Source organism: Lampetra planeri, chromosome 25 (assembly GCF_965212315.1).
Source record: "Lampetra planeri chromosome 25, kcLamPlan1.2.h2, whole genome shotgun sequence".
Classification (NCBI taxonomy): Eukaryota; Metazoa; Chordata; class Hyperoartia; order Petromyzontiformes; family Petromyzontidae; genus Lampetra; species Lampetra planeri.
In genome coordinates, this window is record NC_136131.1 from 6,851,602 (window position 1) to 6,878,763 (window position 27,162).

At 48.7% G+C, this 27,162-nt stretch overlaps 2 protein-coding genes across 3 annotated transcripts; both read right to left on the minus strand.

Moving 5' to 3' along the window:
* Positions 1-1,340: 1,340 nt before the first annotated feature.
* LOC144727326 (acidic fibroblast growth factor intracellular-binding protein-like) lies at positions 1,341-11,301 on the minus strand. Its single transcript, XM_078606064.1, has 10 exons — positions 10,922-11,301; positions 8,112-8,313; positions 6,746-6,872; positions 5,984-6,084; positions 5,339-5,472; positions 4,940-5,048; positions 4,366-4,429; positions 3,067-3,153; positions 2,196-2,293; positions 1,341-2,088 (listed from the first exon to the last, which is right to left on the minus strand). The coding sequence occupies exons 1-10, from the start codon at positions 11,004-11,006 to the stop codon at positions 2,019-2,021; spliced, it is 1,077 nt and encodes a 358-aa protein (XP_078462190.1). The 5' UTR covers positions 11,007-11,301; the 3' UTR covers positions 1,341-2,018.
* Positions 11,302-12,620: 1,319 nt separating this feature from the next.
* CCNK (cyclin K) lies at positions 12,621-24,908 on the minus strand. Of its 2 annotated transcripts, XM_078606066.1 has the most exons (12): positions 24,620-24,908; positions 23,792-23,874; positions 22,656-22,878; positions 22,135-22,216; positions 21,575-21,706; positions 21,096-21,201; positions 20,311-20,368; positions 19,649-19,818; positions 18,767-19,167; positions 17,433-17,463; positions 14,649-14,717; positions 12,621-14,040 (listed from the first exon to the last, which is right to left on the minus strand). In XM_078606066.1, the coding sequence occupies exons 3-12, from the start codon at positions 22,814-22,816 to the stop codon at positions 13,280-13,282; spliced, it is 1,971 nt and encodes a 656-aa protein (XP_078462192.1). In that variant the 5' UTR covers positions 22,817-22,878; positions 23,792-23,874; positions 24,620-24,908; the 3' UTR covers positions 12,621-13,279. The 2 variants fall into 2 exon arrangements, with proteins under 2 accessions (XP_078462192.1, XP_078462193.1); XM_078606067.1 differs by lacking the exon at positions 23,792-23,874.
* Between the last annotated feature and the right edge of the window lie 2,254 nt (positions 24,909-27,162).

Sequence of the window (27,162 nt, forward strand, 5' to 3'; positions counted from 1 at the left end):
GTTATATACACGGCGATTTTCAAATGTGTTACAAACTTTTGTGGTATTGCTCACACAGAGGGGGTCCAGGTGGAGTCGCGGTTTCCACCAACATACACACACGGCATTATCCCACCACCATCATTGGCACAGCTCTAAAGCAGTTTGGAGTATTTGGCCGCGATACATTTCCACATAAGGGGCCGTCCATAAATGACGTCACGCGATTTGGGACGATTTTTGACCCCCCCCCCTTCGTCACACGACGTCACAAAAAGTCAGACCCCCCCTCAAATATGACGTCACAAAGCTCTGCCCCCACCCCCCCCCCCAAAAATAAAACGTGCTTCAAATCGCTTTAAACTATTGTCATTGTAGTGCGTATTTAATGTGGCGCTGCACTCTGATATTGTTGGAGAAAACATTTATTAAAAAGTCTATTTAATTAAGTAGAACGTGTTGTCTATATTTATTTAAAGTTGCGCATTTTGATGTGACGTCACATTTCTCAACCCCCCCCCCTCGTCACACATCGTCACAAATGTCTGACTCCCCCCCAGGTACGTGACGTCATTTATGGACGGCCCCTAAGCTACTTCATTGAGCTATCATGTGGCCAGCTCGCTTGTGAAACACAGCTGTACATCTCAATGGGCCTTACCTGGTAAAATATAGTAAGTTAATAGTTGACACGCAAAGACAAAGATTCCCTGCGTATCCAAGACAGGCTGTTGGGCAAGTGCTGTGAGAGCACCATGAAGACCGGCAAAGGCCGTTTTTGTCTCCCCGATACGATTGTTCACACACCACATCGGGTACTCATTTAAAAGCGAGCCGACCTAGTGGAGTCCCCGATATTCGTCACCAATGTTGTCCGGGTCGCCGGTTTCACGGCGAAAAGCGCTAACCACTGCGCCACCACTCCTCGTACAACCTCACCCTCTCGCACACACACAACACACACACACGTTCACACCTCAACGTGCAGATCCCAATTCTGCCAAGCGCTCAGCGGTGCCCAGAAATTGGGCAAAGCGTGTCCAATGTGGAGACTTTGTCCCATGGCGCGAGACCGCTGCCTGCGCCGCGTGCCACCTCAACCCCAGACACCCATCGCGCCCAATTTCCAACAGACTCCAAGTACGACTGATTACTTATTCTTCCACTGCTTACCGAGAGTAATCGTTGGAATTGAAGCAGCAGCTAACCGTCCCGCGCATGAAGGGATGGTTGTTGCGAAAAGGTATTACTATTATGTCTAAAGTCATGTCGGTGAGCTTATATAACGAAAAAAAAAGCAATAATCATAAGGTTTAACAGTCACATGTTAAGTCACTTTCAATGACAGGAAAAGACCGTGATAATTAATTAACCTATTATTTATTATAGTCATAACTACTGGTGTTGATTAGACATGCCTCATAGGCACTTAACATAGCCATGGGTACCAAATATACAATCAACTGATAGGAAAGTTAATTTCTCCCAGCAAAAACAAAATACAGTTTTAGTCCCTCGGCTTACGAACCTCTGGGGTAAAGACGTTTCTCATTTCACCTGGCGTAACGCACTTTCTGTCTCTTACCTGTTACCCATGACGCCCCACAAGGGCACACGCCAAGTTGTAACTCAGCCACGTGACGAGGGGGCCTTAGCAGCCAGCGTCGAGAGGCAACCTTCCCGATATTCGCCAATGCAAAGCTATAGCCTCATCCCACCCACACACCGCGAAATCCAACCCCAGTTGTCAACCACTGCTGTCAGCCGATGTTTGCAACCGCCGTGGCCAATGGCAGCTGTCAACCGCTGTTGTCGCCTATCGCTTAACGCCGTCCGCAACTTGCGAGCGGATACCTGAGGAGCAAGGGGAGGATTTCTACTTCAAAGTTAACTCCTCTCCACAAGCGCCGTGTGAACATTGGCGGTGGGGAGCAACGGCGGGACTGGTGGGCTGTCCCGATGGCTCCTCCTCCGTGCCGGTGGCTCTCAACTCAGGGCAGTGCTCTCGGTTGCGTCAGCGCCTGCGCCGCTGCAGCCGCTCACTCGTGGTACATCTTGAGGACGCAGCTGCGGACGGTGCCCATGTAGCGCTCCCACAGCAGCTGGTGCCTGTGCGCACATATACACGCACGCACATGTACATGCGTGCACTTCACACTCAAGGACGCATGCGCACGCGGTTAAACGAGCACGCAAAGCACGCATTGTATACGCACTTGAAGGCGTCCAGCGCGCTGGCGGAGTTGGCGTATTGCGTCAGGAAGAGCCGCACGTCATTGTGGCTCCATCGATCGGCACGGCAGGGCTCGATAAACTAACGCACACACACACACAGCGCACACGGTGGTCAAGACTAACAAGAGAGCGGCAGCTAAAGGACGGCTCGCGCCCGAGAGGACGTCAACCGCGTAACTGGAGCGATGGAATCAGCTCGTGTACAGGCGCTAGGTGGATTGTAACATCCCAAGATCTTGAGTGATGGTGATATCTCGGGGAGGTGTTCATCCAGTAGTGAACAAGGCTGATAATGATGACTTGCACACGCACTTGGAAACTAGTTCTACCTTAGCCAAGTGGGAGCCGCATGGCAGGCACGTGCAGGCAGTAGACGCCAAACCAAGGTGCCTCGTTTGGTGGTATCGAATCTCGGGATAAGGGCTGTTCGTGACCACCCATCAAGGCAAGAACGGCACACGAGGCCTTGGCGTGGTCAAAACCATGACCAGCCGATTTATCACACGAACGTTGTTCTTTACACACCGCACCTCACCCACATTCCCACGCACACACACACATAGAACAGACCCCACACTTACATTTACACACAAACTTCCACACCCACGTATCCACACAAAGATTCCCCATATAGCCATCAACAGACTGTTAGGCCAAGTGCTGCTAGCGAGCACTTATGAAGGCCAGCACGGTGGAGGGGGGGGGGAGCTAATACCACACCCACCTTTGTCTCCCCAGTGCTGACATTTCCACACCGCACCTGGGGGAGGCCCAGGCCTGGTTCAAACATTCGCAACTATTTTTGGCCGTGAGCCGGAATCAAACGCGGGTCGCGGAGATTACAAGGCTCACCTTCTCGACGAGGTCGATGAAGAAGTCTCGCACGTCCTTGCTGTGCATGAGCTTCACGGCGATGTTCACGATCCCGCGAGACAGCGCCTGCCGTCACAGCTCAATTTAGAAAACCTAGAACGAGCATCGGTGTTTTGTGCGAGAGCGTGCGTGTTCGTACGAAAGTTTCTCTTTTCTTCCAGATGAAGGGGTCCATTTGTATCGCTCGCAGAGCAGCGCGGCCCCCTCATGTTACAACCGGGGCCAGAAATGTAAAGGGACTTTGTGAATAAAACGGAAGAGAGCCCGCAAGAAGGGGAGTCTTTTCGATTTAAAGCTTTCGTGACTGCAGGGATTCATCTTCTTGGTTCTTTCGGTAAAGTCACGTAACTTTACCGAAAGAACCAAGAAGAAGGGGGAGTCTATCAACTTGGAGTGCTCAAGAGCACGAGCGGAGAGGACCCGGGGAACACGGTTTACAGTCATACAACCCATGGCCATGTGAGGCCTTCCACTTCGTTTCTGGTGTTTGTTCCACTCACCTCTGAAGAGGATCTGCTCTGCGTCTTGTTCTGAGTGGCAGATTTATCTCTCTCCCCTTCCTCTCTCCAGAGGCGTCCTCTTAAGTGTTCATAATTGAGAGTGGGTGTCTGTTATTGTTTATACCCTGATACGATAGAAATGACTTTGCTGATGAGTCTTGAGGATTGTGGGTAGCAGGCTGGAGGAAGAGATGTGGCAGAGGCGGGCACAGAGCACCCATCTCAAAACCCTCTTTCTGCACCACGTTTCGTGCCCTGGTGGGAATTGCGTGTGTTTTAACACCTTTGAAAGAGAGGTCCTAAGCTCCGCTAGCCTGACCTGAAATAAACCGACTTCAAAATGGTCAACAAAACGACACTAACCTGCCACTGCAAGCCTCTTTATCTGCTTTGCTACGCAATGCGTTAACGAGCCTGTCAAAGAACTTGAAAGCCCTGTAGTGCTGCACGAGCGTCAAGTCAACACGAAGAACGGGCGCCAGGGCCCAGTGCAGTTTCGACGGCGTTCTCTCTACAGTACGGCGATGCTGCGCGTGCGTACACGACCCCGCCTGATCATGCACATTTGGCGGCCTCCGTAAAACCCGTGCCCCCTAAGGCTCAGGAGAATTTCCCGAGCTGATGGTCGGATAAGGCCGAAACGTGATACGGGGGGCAGCAGGCGAGCCCAACTGCGGTGGGAGATGTTCTGAATTTTCCAACGGCTACTTTGAACCAAACTGTAAATGTTATGTTAAAAAACATGGGGATTTGAGGGTGGGTTCATTAAAATAAGCACCTTGAAGCTCGCCTCCATTTCGCTGAAGACGGTGATCTTGCCTCTAAGTGTGGTGCACACCAAGCTGTGGACACAAACACAAAAGATCCCCTATGTAGCCTTAACAGACTGTTGGGGCAAGGGCTATTAGCGAGCACCTATTAAGGCCGGGACGGCACACAAGGGGGTGGGTAGCCAGCAGCACACGCCCAGTTGTCTTTGTCTTCCGAGTGGCGATATTTACACACCACACCAGGTACTCATTTGAGGCCGAGACGATTTAGGGGAGGCCCAGGATGAGTTCAGATATTCGTCACTGGAGTCGGCCGTGAGCGGGAATCAGTCGCCGGGTTCATAGCGCAGTGCGCTAACCGCTACGCTACACACACACTTACACACAAATGTACACGCACACTCAGCAAGTTTATCTCAAAGCAGAAAATGCAGACACGTGCCTCCCCCATGTTACACATGGCTGCAGTGCAGCTGCGTTGGCTCACAGCACACAGCCATTTTCCCACAGCTAGGAGTGGTGGAGACATGGCAAGGCACGAGATCATCACAAGAGGTCAGAACAAGGTCCAACAAGGGCCACCTCTTGTGCTGGTCCAGCAGATCTTTGTCGGAGATGAGCACCTTCAGGTCCTTGAGATCCTGCAGGAACTCTCGATCGAGATCCACGTCCATGTCGTCCTCCTGTGGGCCTGTAGCCAGGGGGTGGCGGGGGGCAAGGGGGTCAGCTGTTAAGGGTCAGGTGCCGAGTTTAAATCAAATGGCTTCAAGGCGGCAAATATCTCGCTGACCAGATGGCGAATAAAGTTTTTGTTAATACTTTTCCCTTATCTTATCAAGACTGTACGATCACCGTGTCCATTATTCATCATCACCATCAGGTGATGTTTCGGGCAATGGGTCATTGCCCAAAACTTATCCCATCATTAGTAAACGGCGCCCACTCACTGACAGCCCCCACTCACCGACGGCGCCCACTCACCAACAGCACCCAACGTCCAGTTCTGGATGAGTTGCTCGGCGCAGAACGCAAAGTCCTCGAACGTGAGATACAGGAGCTTCTTCTTGCCGGTCTCGAAGCGGTTGTTGGTGAAAAACACGATTGCCGCATAGTCCCTGCGGATCACACGCGCCTGGTCAGCTAACATCGTAGCCCCCCCGCGCCAGTGCGTGAACACTGCCCAAGGCACCGTGTCGCTGAGTCATGTCCGTTTTGGGTCACCTGGATAGTGGGTGCGCGTGTGTGGGTGGGTGGCTCACCCTGTTCGTCTGTGTCTCTCACCTCCCCAACGTGTTTGTGTCACCTGGGCGGTGTGTGCAGCTATGTGTGGTTCACATGATCAGGTTGTGTATGTGTGTGATTCACCTGCCTAATTTGTATGCAACTATGCATGCTTACTAGTGTGTTTAGCCCACCTAGCTAGTCTGTGCATGTGGTGTGATGGGTGTGTGTATTGTTCACCCAGCCTATATGTGTGTGTACGTAACGGCTAGTGTATGCTTACCTGATTAGCGTACATGTGTGGTGTGTGTGTGTGGTGCCCATGTACTGCGGTGTGTGTGTGTGTGGTCCGCCTGGCTAGTTTGTGCAGTTATCTCACCTGGCTAGTGTAGTGTATCACCTCACCTGGACAGCTTCCTCGACAGAAGGAAGTGCTGTTGGATGTTGTCCACCAGTGCACCCTTCATCTCCTCCACCACTTTGAAGACTCGCTTAAAGTTGTCAAACTAAATCATATGCAGAACAAGACACATTCCGGCTCGGTTCATAATACGTGAATTGTTGGTTCACACGGTGTTCAGAGTTTGGCCTAAATTGGACCCAAACAATTCCATGCTACCTCACCATATTCTATTCTAGATGGCAGTGAGGGTGAGTGAGACGGTGGTTTGAGAGATGGAGGTACTGACAAGTTTGATGGAGACGATGGTGAGAGTGACGGAGATGGCCATGATGGTGACAGACAATATTGAGATGATGGCGATGATTGCGAGAGTGATGTAGATGATTGCGAGAGTGATGTAGATGATTGCGAGAGTGATGGAGATGGTGGTGACAGTGATGGAGATGAGTGGTGAGGGAAATAGAGATGTTTGTGAGTGATAGAAATGGCACGAATGATGGTGAGGCAAATTATGATCAGAATGATGTAGATGATGGTGGCAGAGATAGCGATACGGGTCAAGGAGATGATGGTGACTGGTCACGATGGCAACAGCGATGAACATGGTGGCAAGGACAACAGAGATGGTGGTAACAGTAGCAAAAGTAATAGCGGCCAGGGTGATGGAGATGGGTGATAAGATGGAGATGATAGTGGCAACGGTGAAGGATGTGGACAAGAATTTGCAGCGCGTGGAGCGAAATGTGGGAGAGTGCGGGATGGACCTGGCGGCGGCAGCTGCGGAGCGTGACGCCCGTCTTGGCGCTCACGTCGTCCAAGTCTTTCTTGGTCCCCTTGGAGAGCTTCTTGCCAAGCACCTCGCGCACAAACGCCTCGTCAAACTCGTAGTACCTGGCCATGCGTGGGAGGAGCCCCAGAGTGGGTTACGCGGAGAGGAGGAGGCAGTGGGATGTGGAAATAGGAATGTTTTGCTTACCATTAAAATAGATGGCTTGTGATTTAGCTGCGCACCCCATGGTGTGTTTATGTTATTGGAGTAACGCACTTTACGTGCAGCAGGTTAAAGTAAAGAGATTCAATTAGGCTTTTCTGGGTTAATAAATGGTATTGTAATTCATCATCACCATCTGTCTGACATGGTTCTCTTTTTTTCGTCAGAATTACTGTTTTGTCTAATCTCAACTCTTTCCCTTTTAGATCGGGAGCCGCTGCATCTATCCAGCTGGTTGTCTATGTTCCCCAAAACCATTTTCCTTCCACATTATAATCACTTTCATGAAGACGCGGTCCGCTTTGAACCACATCTGAACACCACAATGCAGCTGCGGCCGCATATTATGCCAGTGGAATATTGCGACTGTGGCTATCACCGCCAAACTATGGAGCACATTATCCAGCAATGAACTCAACACATTTGCCAATAATACTGCCTGATGAGGAAAAACATATAATAGACTTGGCACCACAGCCAATGCAGTATTACCAAATAGTATTATCATCCAGCAATGCCCAAAGCTTCACTCATTCGCTGGCAGCATCTCAAGATATTCACAACATCACTCCTGTAACCCTTAACTGGTTCGCCAACCTCGTATGTATGTATGTATGTTGAACTTCTCTCGCACCTTACGTACCCAACCATGCTAATCAAAGGTGCAGGGAAAGGACAACAAACTAAATACAAAAATCAGCTAAAAAATAACTTTTTTATCTATATTTAGAAGTACATAACTCCAGTAGCTTCCTCATATCCCCAGGGAGAGCATTCCAGACAGACACAGAAGCACATCTGCAAGCATGCGATGTAGTAACCGTCTATGTTCGATGGTTAGCCAAAAATCGCTAGAAGGATGACCGGCGTTTGCATGATGGTTTATGCTCCTTGACGAGATCAGCAAGGTATTGTGGTTCATTTGTGGCAAGGGCTTTCCGTAATGAGTGCAACCTTATAATGTATTTGTTTGGCAACCGGAAGCCAATGCAGCTCAGCGAGCACTGGACGGACACGGTCCGCATTAACGTAGAACATTGCTCATCACCCTAACCGTACTATTGTAACAAAGGTAAATGTTAATATTGTCTAGTGCTGTCGACTGCACACAAATCGTGCACTGCCGTGAGGGAGATTACTTCTCGATGAGCGTGGCACGCATGAGAGGCGGGATCTGGTAGAGCAACTGGTTGGCCAGCTTGTGCGGCGTGTGCAGCAGGCGCTCCAGCATCTGGCACGAGCGGAACTGGTCCATGGTGTCGCTGTGCAGCAGTGCCATGGTGGCGCCCGATCGCTGTAGGAGAGTGCCGCTCTGTGTCCGCATCCCCACCGCGTCGGTCACTGCAGCAGAGGAAACACAACGGTGGCTAAACGAAGCGTTTCAACGCGCTGCCTCAACTCAAGACCCCTATGTCCTTTTTCTGTGGGCAAATGAGCCATGCTGGGGCCGAGCAAGCTTTTCGCAGCTTCGGAGGACCACCAGGGTGTATATCTAATGCAGAAGCTGAGCCATGTCGCAGACGTCACGCATCATAAACGCGCGACCCTAAGGTCACACGCTCAAGAGTACCGAATGATACAATGGGACCCTTTTTTGTCAAAATCCAGATTTTGGCGGTCATACATGGGTTATTAAAATTATTAAACCAGCACCTGACCGTGCGTGGTCAAGCCAGATTCAGGTGGTTTGGTCCTGGCTCGGCACAGTGAATAGCCAGTGGAAAAGCACCTGCACCGTGAGGGCCCCGTGCAGGCTCGGCTCAGATGTGTCAGTGGATAAGGGGTTTTATTTGTGCTCGCTTGGGGCTTCTCGGACCGCAGTGCTTGTTTCTCCCTTAAGTTCCAAGTGTCCACGATTTAAGTTGACCCAATGTGTTTGTCGATGGTGACCTACCAGGGAATTTACTCAAATAGAGTTTCGTGACAACCATGGGTAAACAAAAATATATGCTTTTATAATACAAAGGCTGTACAGCAGTCTTCTTCTTTTGTATGGCTGATGGAGATGCAGAGCAACAACTACAATTTTACATTTAGGTGGTCAAGCCAGATAACTTCGTCAGGATTAGCAAAGTGTATCGTTGTAATGTGTCTTTCCTATTTGTGGATCAGGCATTGCGTCTTTATATGTTGTAGGTCCTTTCTGGATGACCACAGGCGCACACTGGAGAGTTTTTAATTTTCCATTTGTGGATCAGGTATCCGCATATTCCATGGTTTGTGCGGATGCCATTGATAATGGACCATGTGCTTCGTGGAAGATGTACAGCAGTTCAATATTGTAGGTTGCCAATGAACGAGAAGAATATCATTGGGCCTTGGTGATTTGCAAGGCCTTGGTGATTTGCAAGGACTTGGATTTGAGAATCCCTGAAAAGGACAATTTGGAGACCTCGTCTCCAGCAAGCAGGCGTATAAGTCCAACACTTCAGCGAGTGCACTAGTTGAAAAGTATGCAGCACTAATTGAAAAGTGTGCAGCGAAGCATGGGGAGATGTGTTTTTGCAATTGCTTTGAGTGACAAAAAGTGGAAACGCATGGATTTGAGAACATTTGCAGGTTATGGGTAATTGCAACTGATATTTGAAAATTCCGCACCTTGATTAAAGGTGAATTACAATTCAAACGGTGTGCTTGTTGGACAGGGCACGTCGTGGCTACAAGTCACGATGGCCGGTGGGCGAGACGAATAACAGCGGAGTGACAGCCAGGGTAGTACGAGTGTCCAAGAGTTCAGGAGACGGAGCGGCGAAACTGCGTGCAGGTGCTCGAGAACGTCCGGCCCGTGGGCCGTACGAGGCCCGCGGGCCGTACGAGGCCCGCGAATTCATTTGGTGTGGCCCTGCCAAGGCAACCGCAGGCGGGACTCGAAATTCAATAAATCTAGGAGCAAACCTGGACAAGCCGTTGTTAGTAGCAGAAACATCATCAATACCAGCTAACATCACACGCCTCGCCAAAGAGAAGCAGTTCCAGCCCATCGCATTAGGGGTGAGTTACTTAAATGTTTGACCAAATATAACAGGCTAATTTTTAAGTTGATAATTTTGTATGGCCCGCGAATGATGTTATAAATACAGTAATCAAGTGGCCCTTGGCAGAAAAAAGTTCCCCCACCCCTTGTCAGCTTGACGACTCAAATACAATCGCAGGATCGTGAAAAACTTTCGTCCGTAGCTGGCGATGATATAAACGCACACAAATAAAGCGATTATGGCTCTTTGCAACGGGCACACATTCCACCCGCTGTGGCCCTTAACGCACCAGCATCGTCATGTGATGGTCTATCCACTGCTGGACGAAGGCCTCCCTCCCAGAGGTCGCAACCGGGTACCCGATACCCGTTTGCGACCCTGGTGCGGCCGGGTACGGGTACGGGAGGCCGTGAGTCACTGGTGATTCACCGTTTGTCACTCATTTCCCAACGTCTTGTCTCTTCTCACAATTCAAGTTCCTAGAATCAACCCACCCGCGCCTGCAACATGGCTTCATCCCAGAGGTCACAATCAGGTACACGATACCCGTACCCGGCCGGGTAAGAGTAGGGTACCCGGCCGGGTACGGGTATCGGGTAAGGAATCAAAACCCGTTTGCGACCTCTGCTCCCTCCCCAAGTCGCCACCAATAATCGTGGTCGTGCTAACAACGATCAGCACCACGGACAGACTTGCATTGGGTCCCAACTCAGCGCATTTCCACGCTTGTTACGACCATTAACCATGCTTGAAAATTATTATTTAAATTAAATAAAAATATATAGAACGCACTTAAATATGGTGACTGCTCTGACCCCTAGATGGCACGCATTTAAAATAACACGAGGCACACAAACGTGTTAAAAGGCCGGAGCACGGGGTAACCGCGAAGCCTACGGTCTGGCCTGATTTCTCCCCCAGCTTGGGTGGCCCCAGGCCCGCGGGGCTGGGTTCGCCGTACGCGGTCGTCTCACCCGAATGTCCGTCAAGCCAGAGCCGATAAACTTCCTCGTCAATGAGCGTCGTGTTCCCCACGAACACGTCGAGTTCTAGCGCCATGGTAGTCGTCCTTGTTTAGCCGTGTTAGTTGCTGGAAGACGCGAGACGAACGAGACGGGAGAAGCGGTGGCGGTAGCGGCCCGGGCAGCCACGGCGCTGACGTAGGCCAAGCGGCTTAATTCTCTAATCACTACAGTATAACATTTATAACAACAACTACTACGAACAATAATATACGTGACAATGCAATGTGTTTATCTAGGAAAGCCTCACTAAGTGTCAAGACTCTGCTTCTAAGCGAGTCCTGCTACATCTGAATGCGTGTAAATGTTCCATGTTTAGCTGCTTTCATCTCGGGCTGTGGAGTGGCCAGCAGATGGCCCACACAGCAATGGATTCTTGTATCGGTCTGTGCGGAGTCGTGAGCGTTCACCTCGCCGCACGTGTGATGGACTGTCGCCAGGTACTCTTGGCTTTATTGGCCTGTCATGTTTCATGCTTTTCGCGCAATGCGCCTTCTCCTGATCCTCTTGTAAAAAATATCAATACCAGAACCCACTTGCTGTACTGCCATCTGCTGGTCACTTCAAACTTTCAGCGGGTTGAGCTTCAACAAATCTGTACGTGCTCCATCAACCCTTGCATCCAAAGGAATGGATTGCAGGAGTGCGTTGGGGTGAGGCAATGAGTTACATGGCTGTAGAATTTATGTATGTTGAACTTGTTTCACACCGTGCGTAGCCAACCACACTCATCGGTGGTGCAATAATAATAATAATGCGTTACAGTAATCGCATTACCAAAAATCCAGGACGTTTGCTATTTTTTTTTATCAGAGCTGGACTTGAAACAACACAATATCCTGTGGCCATTTACACAAACTGTGAAGACCCATTGCCCAAAACATTTCTATTATAATACCTGTCAACCTAGATGGTTTACCCGTATTATTGTACAGGGAAATTGAGCTTTGAGGTCTATACGGCGTACAGCCGTTTCAATACGGGCCACATTTATGTGTATATTTGTGTTTCTCCCTTGTGATGGGATTTTGTAGGATGAACGTTGAGATTTATAAGGGCACGGGGTAACCATTATGGTCTGAATTGGTTTGTAATAAAGTAGGCATTAATAAGGGATTGACAGGTATGCATTATATATGTATTCCTTTCAGGGCATTGCTATATTGAATGTTTAATTTTTGCAAAAATTCGTGCTTGCCCCCTTGTGATGAAGCGATTTGGGGGTGACTAGTTAGTTAAAAATAAGATTGTTTTGTCGTTGTGTTCACTGCAGCACCTCTAGTATCTGCGGGGTTTTCATTAACCCAGTGGTTCTTAACCTTCACTGCAGCCTTGGGCCCTTTTGGTTCTCATTCGTAAAAAAAAAATGTTAATACATAGGTTTAATGAAACAAAGTAGTTGTACTTACGTGCCCGTGGTTAATTTGTTTCGATGATTTACCTTCTAAAAAAAAATCTGGCATGTCTCGCACCCCCAGAAAGGGCATCTCGCAACCCCAGGTTAAAAACCACTGCTGATTAACCGATCATAAAAAATACGAATGGAAAGTTTATGGATATTGTGAGCATATTAAATTTTAATTGACAAATCGATGTATCACATCTAGTAATGAGATAAGTTTGAGGCATATAAAAAACGAGCCTCATACAGTTTTTCCAAGCATGTTCAATTTTTATTTTCAAATGTCAAAATATAATTGTTATCGCTGCATTGAGGATGACATTCACACCTCCGGATCAAGTCATTTTGCAGTACACAGTAATTTATAAAATAAAAACAGCAAGCTTTAAATAGTGTACTGGGCAGAAGACCATGGGCTCAGGCGATAATAAGGCAATGTTGACGACTGCCCTTCTCATCAACCCAAATTACAAGCAACGCACCATCGCAGCCAGTCAGCATCTGGTTTGTAAAACGCATTACACATGATCGATCTCAAGCATCCTTCACCACGAAGGTGGTGCGATTCCAAACAAATTATTCGCAACACAAGCCACTTATGTTCCCGTACATGCCACCAACCTAGAATTCTATATAGAACTCATGGAAGTTCAAGGACAACAGGCAACTCTGCCAAACAATCACCACTTGACCTCCCGAGCAACCACATACAGGAAGACGCCACCTCTAATCCCCATAAACCTGCTCAGATCTGTTGTTCAACTGTCCAGATGCTACGACGGTTACATTCGCGTTTGCGCATGGTTCTTAATTAACGTACTGACAGCGCTGGATTTAACATAATGTAGTTATTGGTGCAAAAATAAAATCCTTGTCAATGCGCCAAAGCAAAGGCTCTGGCGCCACCATCACCTCTTCCACGCGTTGCGACCTCTCGCCTCTTGCATGCAGGTGATGCGCACCTGGGGCATCGCCGCCGTGGGGGGTTGACCCGGTGGCCCCCCAGGGTGGTGCGGGTGGGGCGGAGGTGGGCCGTGGTGCGGGGGTGGCCCTCCGCCAGGCGAGGGAGGGGGCGGAGGGTGAGGCGGCAGGGGGGGCGGCGGCTGGTGGTGGTACCCAGCCTGCGGGGGCACGGGGGGCAGGGGAGGCGGGTGGGGGAGCACGTGGTGTGGGGGCGGTGGCGGGGGACCCACGCCGGCACCCCCACCCGGGTTGGGCGGTATATGGTGGTGGTGGGGCAGCGGGGGAGGCAAGGCGTATCCCGCGCTCGTGCCGTACGTATGCGGGGGGTAGGCGGACGGCGGCGGGGGCGGCAGGCTGGTGGGGGGCGGTGGCGGCGGGTAGGAGGTGGGCGGAGGGGGGTAACTGTGTGGCGGGAGAGGGGGCGGGTAGCTCATGTGACCGGGGGGCGGATAAGAATGCGGGGCGGACGCGTAGCCCCCGGCCCCGCCGGCTTCCGCCGCCATCCCGCTCTGGTAGCCGTCGCTGGCGCTCAAGTAGGAGCCGCTGCCCGGGGGGGCGTAGGGGTGCGGTGGGGGTGGGGGCCGCGCAGGAGGGGGCTGTGGGGGGAAGGGGGGCAGTGCGGGGCCCTTGGCGATGTCGTTGCCATTCCCCACGCCCGAGTCCAGGTCCATGGACACTACGGACGTGTTGGCCGATGTGCGCCGCTCTGTGGGGAGGGAGGACGACCAGCAAGCAGTTCACCAATGGTGCAATATAATATTTCTTGACAGCTGACGCCCAAGGTCTCTCTTTCAAATGAGGATTTTGTCTTGATGGACGACGTTATTGTCAGCCACAGCTGAATAAAGGCCCCTCCCCCCACCACCCCATTTTATTCCATTCCTTTTTATCCTTCATTATTTTTGTCCAGTCGTGGCCTCCAAATGTTTTGATTAAGCTGGTTACTAGGATCATGTGTGCCGGCTAGGAGTGTAACAATGCACGAATGAACAGATTTCCCACAAGATTCTTAATTAAAGCACATATGTAATATTCCGTGTTTTTTTAATCAGTAAATGTTGTCATGGGTTAACATGACCCTTGCCTGGGGGGATGGTGGTGCAGACGAAGACTGTGTACATAAGAGCTTACACACTAAACTCCAGGTCTCCCCTGAACATTAAATTATTGCCTGCTTTGTCTCGGGATGATGGCCGTTTCCACTCTTTTTCATCTTTGTTGCGTCAAGCATCCTGAGTTGCATTTACATTTTTGTTCGCAAAGAGTTGCTACGAATATATTTTTTTATCAGGACAAACAGTAGGTTCCTCTCACCTGTGATCGGAGGACCGGCAGTGTGGACTGGAGAAGGGTCTTGCTTTGGTATTTTTGTATGTGGGGGTTCTGTCATGTTATGTTGGGCAAACAGGACGAATGATCAGCACGAGACTAAAAGAACATTAGATTAATATTACATTCTCCAAAATACAATTGTCAGTAGTAGTCGAACACGCGTGCCAACAAGGACACTCAATTGATTTTGATAATGTTGAAGTTTTGTGCAAAACTAGCTACTAATGGCCAAGACTAATTTGTGAATCTATCGAAATTGAAAGAAATCAAAATAACTTTAACCGTTCGGATAGCTACCGCCTTAGTGCTGCGTGGAAGCGAATCATCAAATAATACATTATTTTTATGCATGCCTACAAAGGGCAGCGTACTTCAATAGGGATTACCGTTGGTAGGGCTATCTTAATAAACACAATAGACAGGAAGGACAAGTTCAAAGGGCTCGCATAATGCACATGCATAATGTACGTTGCCTCAGTAATCCCCCGCCCCCCACATTGTGCAAGAGCGCAGCTGCTTGGTCAACACATCTACGCCTCTATATAAGGAACGAAACAGGTGGACTTCTCCACAAATCTGGCTGTCGCCTGATGAAGCAAGTTGTAATTACTGGCGAAACGTCGTACTCAGATTGTAAATGTTGTGGCTTGGCTCTCCAACACACCGGTTAGTGCTGTACTAGTGACGAATTGGCACGTTCTGTTTACGTGACAACCTTTACTAGTTGGCTGTGTCGGGTGGTGGCGGGTTTTAACGACAAATATTTACGTGATCTAACCCAAAAATCTCTATTACGAACACACACGCTCGTTTCCGCTTCTCTGTCCAATAGAAAGCAACTGCTCCATGTAGTAACACTGCGTTATTCAGACAGAAAAAAATAATGGGATGAGGTTGGCATTGGTGCCTATGACAAAATCATTAGGAATGCACCAGAAGTTGACAGATCTCAGAAGACAAGCAAGGTATTGCTTTCACGGGCGACCACCCTGTATGAAAGGTGTTATGAAGATTTGGAAATAAGTGGTGGGCAGTCGACAGCAGTGTAGAAAAATATGTTGCTTTACCACTAACCCGCATTGACCATTGTGGTGAAATGTGGTCAAATAACTTTCACAAACCACATGGCATGGGGAGGCCTTAATCCAGCATTAGACAAAAAAGGAGCTGTGCATATAGCATCTATATCGGTAGTGCTATGCAGGTACAACTATAAACACACGCACCACATTAAAGTTTAACACGGCCGAATAAAAGGTATAGTTGAGAATAGGTTGTCCCATTTTTTTCTGGCAACAAAACAGGTGTCAAATGTTAAAACACCAAACTGAAACCTTTTACAAGGAATCAAGTCTGCATTAACCACAATACTTGTGGTCAGAAGGCAAACAAAAAACGTACTCTGATAACACTGGGCAACATAAAAAACACATTTTTTTCTGGCCTGGACTTTTGCAGCTGTTTTAGACTAATTTCAGGGTGCCGATTCCAAATCTGATCTCAGATTTGCTCTATCACATCTCATTTTATGCTATCGGCATACCCCATTTTCATTGATTTTACCCGAAATTAACTCTGTCACTTATGATTGCAAGTTTTTGCGAGTCAGTGACTGCTTTCGTGTTAAAATATGGTGCTGTATTTTTAGGATAGTGTGTTTATAATATCATTTTATGTAGCTATCCACATTTATTTAATATTTTTCTTCTGCAGTTTTTATTGAAAATGCAATATTTGATATCTCAAAAACCTGATGTGATAGACAAAAATTTATGCTAGATTTGGAATCAGCACCCCAAAATTACATTCAAACCTTATTGGTTCTTTCGGTAAAGTCACGTAGAAGGGAAGTAATAAAATAATAAAAATAAAACATAATGAAATAAAATAATTCTCACGACGTTTCGGTTACAACGCAAGCAGTCGTCTTCAGGTGAAGAATGAGACACTACCAAGCTAGGAGCTTATATATAAGCTGGGTTGGAGGTTAAGGCGCTCTTCCACCTCCAACCCAGCTTATATATAAGCTCCTAGCTTGGTAGTGTCTCATTCTTCACCTGAAGACGGCTGCTTGCGTTGTAGCCGAAACGTCATGAGAATTATTTTATTATGTTTTATTTTTATTATTTTATTACTTCCCTTCTACGTGACTTTACCGAAAGAACCAAGAAGATGAATCCCTGCAGTCACGAAAGCTTTAAATCGAAATTTACATTCAAACCGTTGGAATACCTTATGCCAGAAAAAGTGTGCTGACCAGTGTAATATATGCATTGTCTTTGAAATTGATTGGTCTACACCAGAGATAGCTTTCTTTTTTAGCCTAACATCGTTTTGAGACGAGGCTCAAAAGAAAGCTGTCTCTGGTGTGGACCAATCAGTTTCAGAGACAATGCATATATTATCAAAGTACATTTTTTGTTTGCATTCTGACCACAAGTATTGTGGTTAATGCAGACATGATTCCTTGTAAAAGGTTTCAGTTTGGTGTTTTAACATCTTAACACCTGTTTTGTTGCCAGAAAAAAGGGGAAAACCTATTCTCATATTTTGGTACTGGCAAAGGAGGTCCCTTGAAAAAAGTATAGTTGTATTTAATAATTTTAAAAATGACATTTTCTGCTTCCTTCCCTCGAAACTTTATATTATTTTTTTTCAAAAGGTGAGGCATTTCTTGTAAATCAGCTGCACTTGAATGTTTCTTTCCCACGTAAACAAATAAAATAAATAAATCAACAGACCGTAGCATTAAAAATTAAAACTCACCGACAACTTTTTCCTCTCTTGCCGGAGACGCCTACAAACATCACAAACCCAAACATGTATTAAAATCAGCACCGTGCAATGTTTAAACACAATTGAACGGTTGTGTCACCACGTATTTACAAAGTTTCACCAGAGCCCCACTCCTCGGTGTGAGGAGTTGTATTGGCGGCTAAAGTCTTTTGGGTAAAATCACACTCAGTAGAACAAAACGTGAAAAGCAAACAAAAGGTGAAAAGGGGAGCCAGTCAAAGTGTCACAGTTTAGACTAGGGTAAGATAAGTTTCGGGGCTTGGCCGGCGGGTTTGTTCAGGCTAGGGTAGGGTTAAGATACAGCACCACATAATAAACATGCCCCCCGAGTCCATTCACTGCCAAGTATGCAGTCTGGCCCTCAATTCTACACTACATATTGTGGAGGACTGTCCTCTAACCAGATTGGACAGAGGACTCCGAGCACTGAACTTTGTTCAGTGCCTGTTCCAAGCCAGGAGCAAGGAGCAAGGAGGAGGGTTAGCATCTGGTGGCAACCAGCCGTAAAACCTTAAAACCAAAAAATGGAAATTCCTTGCAAACAAATGTCCCTCAGTCCCCTGCAGCCCTCGAGTTGGCAGAGGGTGCAAAGAATCTCAGGACTTAATGACTCTGCCGCTGCAGGGAGTGCAGAAACCTGGGCGGTGGTAGTTACATTGTCTGCACATATCAAGACGGACAAAAAAATGGAAAGAGCAGAAGGTTGTTCGGGAGAAAGAAAAGGTTGGCTACGTGAAATATTGGAACAATGACAGGAAAATGTCAGAAAGTGGACTGCTTGGGGAGGAGGAAAGTCGACATCACATGCAACCAGGAAGCAAAATGGAAAGGCAGCAGAGTGAAAGAGATTGGCTGTGCTTTGAAATTGTTATACCATGGAACAACAGCAAGGATAAATGGGGTTGGAGTTTTGCAGAGTAAGAAGACGAAGACAAAGGTGGTTGAAGTCAGAAGAGTGAATGGCAGACTGATGATAGTCAGCTTGGTACTGGACAGTGGGGTTGTAAATGTGGTGTGTGCATATGCCCCGCAGATGGGCTGCAGAGGACAAGAGAAGGATGCATTTTGGGAGAGCTTAGACTTGGGAGTTTCAGAGCTTACCTGTAGATAAAGTAGCGATGATGGGTGAAGACTTAAATGGAAGAGTGGGAAGAAGTAAGGACGGATATGAAAGGAACCATGGAGGATGCTGATATGGCAGTAGAAATGAGGGAGGAGAGAACATTCTTCGAATAGATACCGGGTGAGAGGGACACCAGGGAAGAGAGATAGCTGGAGATACAGAAACCGGGTGAGGCTCGTACCTGCAAGGGGCGCTTAAGGGGCCGGGGAGAGCTGGAGGGAGGCGATGGTTTTTTTGGTGTTTGCGGCAGCGACGGTTGCGCCTGCTGCTGTTGCTGCTGCTGTTGCTGCTGCTGTTGCTGCTGTTGCTGCTGCGCCACAAGCTGCTGTGCCGCGACGAGCTGTTGCGCTGCCTGCTGCAACTGCGCAATGGCTTGTCCAGCTTGCATGCTGACGACCGGGGCCTCCCCAGGCAGCTGCTGCTGTTGCTGCTGCTGCATGGACAACTGCTGTACGGCCTGAGCCTGAAATGAGGCCTGCGTGTGTGCCAGCCCGATCGCCTGTGATTGCGACGGGGGCTGCTGCAGCTGCTGCTGCGACTGCGGCGAGTGTGAGTAGAGGTCCAGCACCTGGTGGCAGATGTCTGCGAGGGAAACACAGCCAAGCGCAACGTGTGCCGCATTGATAAACGGCGCTGCTGCAGCCCGTTCGGTTTTAGCGCTGTTCTAGGACAAATCATTGACTCACCAGGTAGCACAGGGGTAGAGTGAGCGGCTCATAATCGGAAGGTTGCGCGTTCAACCCTGCGAGGGTGAATAAATTGAGTACCACTATGTGGGGAAGTCAACAGTGGTTGTGTCCCGTTTAGACTTTTCCCCACCAAAGGAATGTGAAACTTCCACCACTGGCTCGGAGCTCAATAGTGACTTTGACGATCGAATCACTGGAGGGAGTGGGTGAATCATTACACCTCTGCACCCACGCACTGTACCACACAGACATGTGCGCATTTACACACACGCACTCACCGGACCTCGCAGACGTGTGCGCACGCAAACACACACATGCACACACATGTATGCGCAAACAGACACGCACACACACACACACACGAGCCCACTCACCCTCCAGCAGCTCGACGGGCACGTCCTGTACGAACTGCTCCCACCAGCGGCGGTGCGCCGGCCTCGACGTCCACTCCTGGATCTCAAACTTGCAGAGGCGGCCGGCCAGGTACATCACCGCCACACCGATAATCTCGGGCTCCCATTGGAGGCACAGCATCGTGCACAGGCTGTGTGTGCAGAGGGGAAGGAGGACAGGGATTGGAGGGTGGTGGGGGGCGTTAGGGAGGGAGCAGTGATGCATGTGTACATGCGTAGTCACGCATGCACACGTGCAGACACCTGTACAACCCCTTTTAACAATCCGCTGCTGGATGAGGAACTCCCCACACGTCATGCGAGGTTGTGGGAGTTTTTTTTACCATACTTCACCACACTGATCAGTGAGGGTTGGTGAAGGTGGAGAGCATAGACGTATGGGCATAGAATCGATTTTGCTGCACTGCTCTCTGCTGGCACCCTACCGTGGCCTATGACCAAATCAAAAGAAATGCGCAGCAGGGTAAAGTGTCGACAGTACTTTGACAGACAGCCGACTACAAAGCTTAACGGGAGTTACAGACTGCGGGGCCCACAGGTACACGAGGACATGTTAATTAGTGCAGGATGAGCGGTGGACACTTATGCGACATCGAGCTGGGAGAGGCGGTCACCTTGCTCACCTGTCATTGACAAACGTCCAGGCCATCTGCACCAACTTCTGCAGCTTGCTCTTGTCTCCTGCGAAAACACCACAGCGACCCGATGTTCTTAAATTATTTAAGACAGGGTTCTCAACCCCCTCGGGGCGCAGGCTGCAGCATCGATACGTGCAGGAAAATGCACGCAGGGAATGTTAGCACCATGTTGTGGCGACAGAACACACTCATACGCAACACGAGACAAATGCTGTACTAACACCGCAATATATAAAGGCGTGGATGTGTCTATTGTGGCCTTAATAACCTAGGGAGGGGGAGGGAACAGGGGAGGATGCAGGGACCAGTCGTGTTGACTGTGGGGTTGTCATACCAAAAATAGAGAATCACTGGTTTAACAAATTATGACAAAACCAGTGCTTCTACGAACGTACATCTGTATCTCTCAATCAGCTCTCGCCTCCCGTAAATCACGTGACTTACGTGTTTCCAACTCAACTCTGAATCCCTCCCCTCTCCCTGTGAAAACAATAGCTGCTCCCTCCCGCTTAATCATTCCTTCTCTCTCCCACTCTATTCTCCCCTCTCTCATCGCCAGAATCTTGGCCGGGGTCATTCCACCTCCCCTTCCCCTTTCTATTTGGCGCTCTCTATTTCTTGCTGCTGCTCATCTCGAGCAGTGTCCTGTGTGTGTATCTTTGGGACTTCCCTCCCGGCATCCCTTCCCTTTCCCCCGACAACCGAGACAAGACATATTTTTGAGACTATGAATGCAAGTGTGTAGACGACGTGCAGCGGTGAAAACAAACCCTTGAGCTGCTTGGCGTATTTTAGGAGGAAGTGGTAGGGGTGCTCCAGCTGGAGGTCAAACTTGATGGTCTGCAGCAGAATCCTCTCTAGCACCATCACCTCCTCCTGCTCGCAGAAACACAGTTCAGTTGTTGATTTTGTTTCACTGGGTGAGACACCAATACACCAGGATATCCGTCTTATTTTCAAGAGTGACCTGGGTCACCAAACCCCCGCACCCTGAACCCAAACACCAAACACTCGCCCTAAAACCCTAACTCTAACAATAAACCCAAACCATAACCTCGAATAGGGGGTACATAAGCATGTTCACTGCTGGGAATACATATTCATTCCTCAAGAGGAACCAATATTTGTTTATACTGGCAAGATTGTGAGATATAGCGATGGATTGGAAATGACTATGGCTGGTGATGATGAACGACGTGTTCACGACCACAGAGCATGTGACACACAGCAGAGGGCAGTGGTCGCTCGCCTTGGGGTCGTCTCCAAACTGTGCGAACTGCACATCGTTGAGTAGGCTGCGCGCCGTCTTGATGATGTCCTTGCACTTCTTTGGCGTCTCCTCTACCTTGCCGGCCAGGAAGAGGCAGCAGGCGCCCGTCACCTGCGCAGAGAGCGCATCACAGACCCAACAGCTGGTTAATTCCACACAGAACACACACAGTAGAGGGGCCTGACACAAGGGCAAGGGAGCCTGAACAACTGTTTTCTAACTTTTCACCAAAAAAACACATTTCACCGTAAATATATAACCCATATGCCTGACATGGTGCTGGGAGCCTTCATCCAGCAGTGGATTGACAAAGGGAGGTTAATTATTATTTTAAATATTCTGCTATAAAACATCAATCTACTAGGTGGACTAAAAACAAATATTTTATTTTTACATGACACCCATGATTCTCCGTACTGGTACGTAGGTTAATGTACTGCTTAAAGCAAAGTAAATGTATGGGCTAAGGTTAGGAATTAGATTTAAAGCTGAAATATGTCGGTTGCATTTGGAGAGAGCTGTCGTCGCAGGAGACTCACGTATCGTGGGAACTGCTTGAACGAGTGGAACATGTAGAAGCGGTGGAAGTAGACCATGCCGGTAGCGAGTGTGTCGTAGTGCCTGTAGTGGAGCTCAGGAAACTCAACGTTGCAGACGACTCAATTAGATTAATTACCCACGGAATTACCAAATGGCTGTGTGAAGACATCCGACGGACCCCTTGTAAACCACTTTGGTGGATATTTTACCGTTTTGGCAACGACCGCCGACTTCACGTAATTAGGCATTTCCTCACCGCAGTGAGTCTCTCGCTTTTTAAAACCATTCGTAGAAAGACAAAGTGAAAAAAACTCATTAAACTTTTTAGTCCTCTGCCCAATGGCAGGGTGCCATAGTGTGGCATGGCATTGTGGACCAGCCTTGCGGGCAATTATAATGACAACTACCGCAGCACGACAGGCATTAATATTACGTTGCGATTCAAATTAATTGTGAAGTGAACACATCATGCAGCGGTCATCAGGGACTGGCGCCACCGGGCGTTAACGACAGAGGATACAGCCCGAGCCTCGTGCCCACGTCGAAGATGAAGCGAGCGCCCTCACGGCGGTAGCGCGACTCCGTGACAGCGTCCATGCCCTCCTGCATGGATGGTGTCCGCACAAGGTCGCGCTTGTCCCAGTACCAGCATGGCCGCCGGGGCTCGCCCTTCGCCCCCATTCCCCGGGCTGGGCCGAGCACCTCCGGTACGGCTCAATGAGTCCTCAGTAGTCTCCTAGCAGCTGAACACATACACATGTGGGCAACAGGGTTTTAGTCAACAATGACAGTAACAAGTTAGATACTACTGCACAGCTTTTCACGGTTATGCCATATAGCTCTCCAATTCCTTTTTGGGTTGTACCACGTGTAGTATGTAACTCATCCCTCTATATTCCGCTCCTGAAGTAGCTCCCAGTACATTGAGTGAAAACGTCAGACATCACGCGGTACAACCAGAACACACGAGACTGCATTTAGCCGTACGAGTTGGCAAAAACAAACACGGCCTCCTGTGGAATCCGATTTAACGTTAACGAACCCAGTTTCATTCAATCAAACAAATTGTTTGGTGATTCTGCGTTGGCAGTGGTGCGCAAAAAAAACCACTCGATATAATCGCCAATAACGCTGCGGCCTTAAAAGGAAACTATAAGTGATATTGACGGTTCGGACAATGGCCCCGTATCAAAGTACATGGGCCTATTTTTCGCTCAATTTATATTGTACTAATGTATATAGCAAAGTGAGAAGTTCCACTTGGTTTTAATTTTAGGGGGAAATAATTTACATCGTTTTTAATGCAATTTGGTGGAACGGTGGCTAAGTGGATATTCGTCCGCTGCCCTATGAGCCTAACTGCCTTAAGTTGGAGTCTCATACATATGTTGACCTATACGGTTTACCCGTATTCTTGTACAAGGAAATTGAGTTTTCAGGTCCATACAGCCGTTGAAATACGGGCTTTGTTGGATGAACGTTGAGTTTTATAAGGGCACGGGGTGACCACTAAGGTCTTAATTGGTCTCTAATAAGGTAGGCACTGATAAGGGGTTCACAGGTATGGATTCTCAGCCCACGGCTCGTATCCGTGGTGAGTGATATCTGAGAATCAGTCTTGGGCCCCTCCCCAATCCTTCATCAACCCGCACTGACCAGCGTGGTGAAGTATGGTCAAACAACACCCACACCGTGCCTGTCGCGGTGAGGCCTTCATCCAGCAGTAGATTGGCAAAGTGCTGTGAAAACATACATTTGGGCACATGTTTTAATACACTCAGCCCTTGTCCCGAACACACCAAACATGCAACAACGTTCATCTTAGGAGCACACTCAGTTATGAAATTGTCAAATAGCCCCGTGTAGGCCCCTGTCGAGTCCCGAAACTCTGCGAGGCTTTAATCTTGAATGGAAAAGCACATTGTTGTTATTCCGAGCAGATAGAGCGACTAAATTAACTCGTGTACAGGTACGAGGTGGCTTCTTATCATCGAAGGCTCGCGAGGGATGGCAACGGCTTTGGGGAGAAGCCTTCATCCAGCAGTGAATAGACCATTCCCGATGACGACGATGAATAATTATTGCGAGCTACGAGTGCTCATCTCACAACACTAGACCTCACAAACACTGGCTCCGACATCTTTAACTCAAACTCCACGGAGATGAACAAACCCCCTTCGTCTCATTCCCATTTCCTAAACCACGCACACGAGCCGAGCGCCGAGTCTCCACCCGCGCGCCAGACCCAGCTCGGCCGGGCGAGGTGCGACCTCGTCGGTAGGGCCGTCTAGTCAAGCGGCGCGCCTCGCCGCGGCCTAGTGGATACGCCGGGGCCAAATCTCTCGAATGGCCTCGAATTTCGCCGCGGATGGTGCGGGAACTCGTCCAGAGCGATGGCTTGAAGCCCTCGGCGACTTAATTTGCGTTAATTGGCGTAGCGTTAATTGTAGTTGTGTGTTTAAATGACTGGAGAAGATGCCTCACCAGACGAGCGGATGTTCCCCGGTATGTAATCGGCGCCGGGGCAGATGAATTTGGACCCCTCCTCCTTCAACGCGAAGTCACTAAAACCTCCTAGGATCGTCGCTAGGTGTCGCTACACAAATCTAGCAAAGTAGTAGCAGCAGCCGCGAAGTCAAACTAAACTGCAGTCTTTTATCTTAACCAGGTAAGGACCCACTTGAGCGATATGGATGAGTCATTGTTTCAGAAGCGACCTGGCCACCAATGATATGTGAACGAATTGGCGTTATCGTGTGGACATTTACAGCAGCCAAAATGTCTAAAACGTGTGTTGACCCTAACGTGCCAAGGGAAAAACCACGACCATGGGGGGGGGGGGGAGAGCCACGCAAAAATACAACGGGCGTCAGGCAGAGGTCGCAAACGGGTTTTGATTCCTTACCCGTACCCGGCCGCACCAGGGTCGCAAACGGGTACTTGTACCCGGCCGTACCCGTACCCTACCCGTACCGGGCCGGGTGCGGGTAGGGTACGGGTATCGGGTACCTGCTTGCGACCTCTGGGATGAAGCCATGTTGAAGGCGCGGGTGGGTTGATTCTAGGAACTTGAATTGTGAGAAGAGACAAGACGTTGGGAAATGAGTGACAAACGGTTACTCACCAGTGACTCACGGTCTACCCGTACCCGTACCCGGCCGCACCAGGGTATCGGGTAGGGTACGGGTATCGGGTACCCGGTTGCGACCTCTGGCGTCAGGGTCCTTGCATGCCAGGCGAGAGTTCACATCTCGCCAATCGTGGCACCCTCGTCCCAGGTGCTACGTCCCCACTGAGTGATTCGTTGTTTTTGATAATATAGGGTTTTGGGTCAGATTATTTATAAATGTGTCGTAACCCTCCACCACCCGACACGGCCAAACAGTAAAAATGTGTCACGTTTTTCAAAGGACAAAATAATTCACTTCTTTCTTTAGCCCATTTATTAGGTATAACCCTGTGAGCCATGCGGCTCTTGACTCGGGTGCAACCGCAACAAAACTAAAACATGAACAAGAAAACATTTTAAAGTGACTACACGCAACAGAAAAAAATCCTGGAAAAAAACAGCAAAAGTCTTCCAGAAAAAAACACCGCATTTCAACGCTGTGTGCAACAATCCCAATGGGATGCAAGTCAAACGATAGCATAAATCCGAGCCACACGCGTTTGACACGAAGCGATTGTGGGAAAATCCACATTTCCGTGACGGCACCAAGTCCGTCCGTAGCGGCGTATATCACTCGAGAAAGTGACGTGCATCCACACACACACACAGCAAGCATCATCATCAACCACGATCATTTCACTGTTGGATGACGATGCCCGCAGTGAGGTGTTGGTTCGGTGTTGCCGCGAAGATCGCGAAAGTTCCACGGCGTCTGAGAAGCACTCCTCTACAGTCAAGAGATGTTGCTTGCTAACTAGTAAACAAAATATAGCTGTCAGCTCTGAAGCATAGCTGAGTAAGAAGATCATTACCACACACCTCGAATCATCCCCACATCGCATCATTGCCCAACCGGGATGACACATAGCAAACATAACACTCATGTCAGTAGCACCGCCTTCAAAATAAATACAAATATAATTAGCGACGTTTCGGCCAATGGCCCTATTCACAGTTCAATGGTGAAGCCAGAGAGATGGAGCAATCGTCTTCTGCAACTGGCAGACTGATGCCCCATCATGCCACTCTTGCAAATGAGACTCCTATTCTGATGTCTTGAGTCCTTACCTGGTTAAACAAAGTCTACTTGAACATCTGACCATGTTTTCGACCCAAAAAACCGCTAGATTTGTCGCTCATGGGCATAGTGGTGCCAAATCTCTGAAACAGAAAGTCGCCAAATGAACCACAGACATAAGAAGTTTTTTTGGGGGGTTAGATCATGTAAATATAAATGTGTCGTTAAACCCGCCACCACCCGACACAGCCAATTAGTAAGGTTTGTCACGTAAACAGAACATGCCCATCCGTTACTCGTAGCGCACACCGGTGTGTTGGAGAGTAAATCCACAACATTTACAATTTTAGTACGACGTTCTGCCAGTAATTACAACTAGCATCATCAGGCGACAGCCAGATTTGTGGAGAAAAAAAACCCACCTCTATTATAGATATTGGTCCCGAAAGCCCACGTGTTAAACGACCCACAAACAGTCGCTAAAGTTGACAGGCGGACCTTCTAACGTCATCATAAATCACCAACAGACAATTTACCGAGTATTGTAAGTAGTAATCTTATCATCATCGAGAGGCAGACAGAGGAACACATGGATTAATGAAGGTACGCATTCATAAGATTTAATATTTATTTGGATGTTCTTTTAGTCCCAGGCGTGGTTCGTCCACTAAGGGCGTTGGGGCGTCGCCCCACCAAGCAGCTGGAGATGACAAAAAAAATTATCATAAAAATAATTTTCTATCAATTGTCTTGTGTTTAAAACAACTAAAATATAATTATTCTTTCAACGTGAATTGCCTAATGAAGATTACAATTTATGCGGTTCATATTAGAAACCGC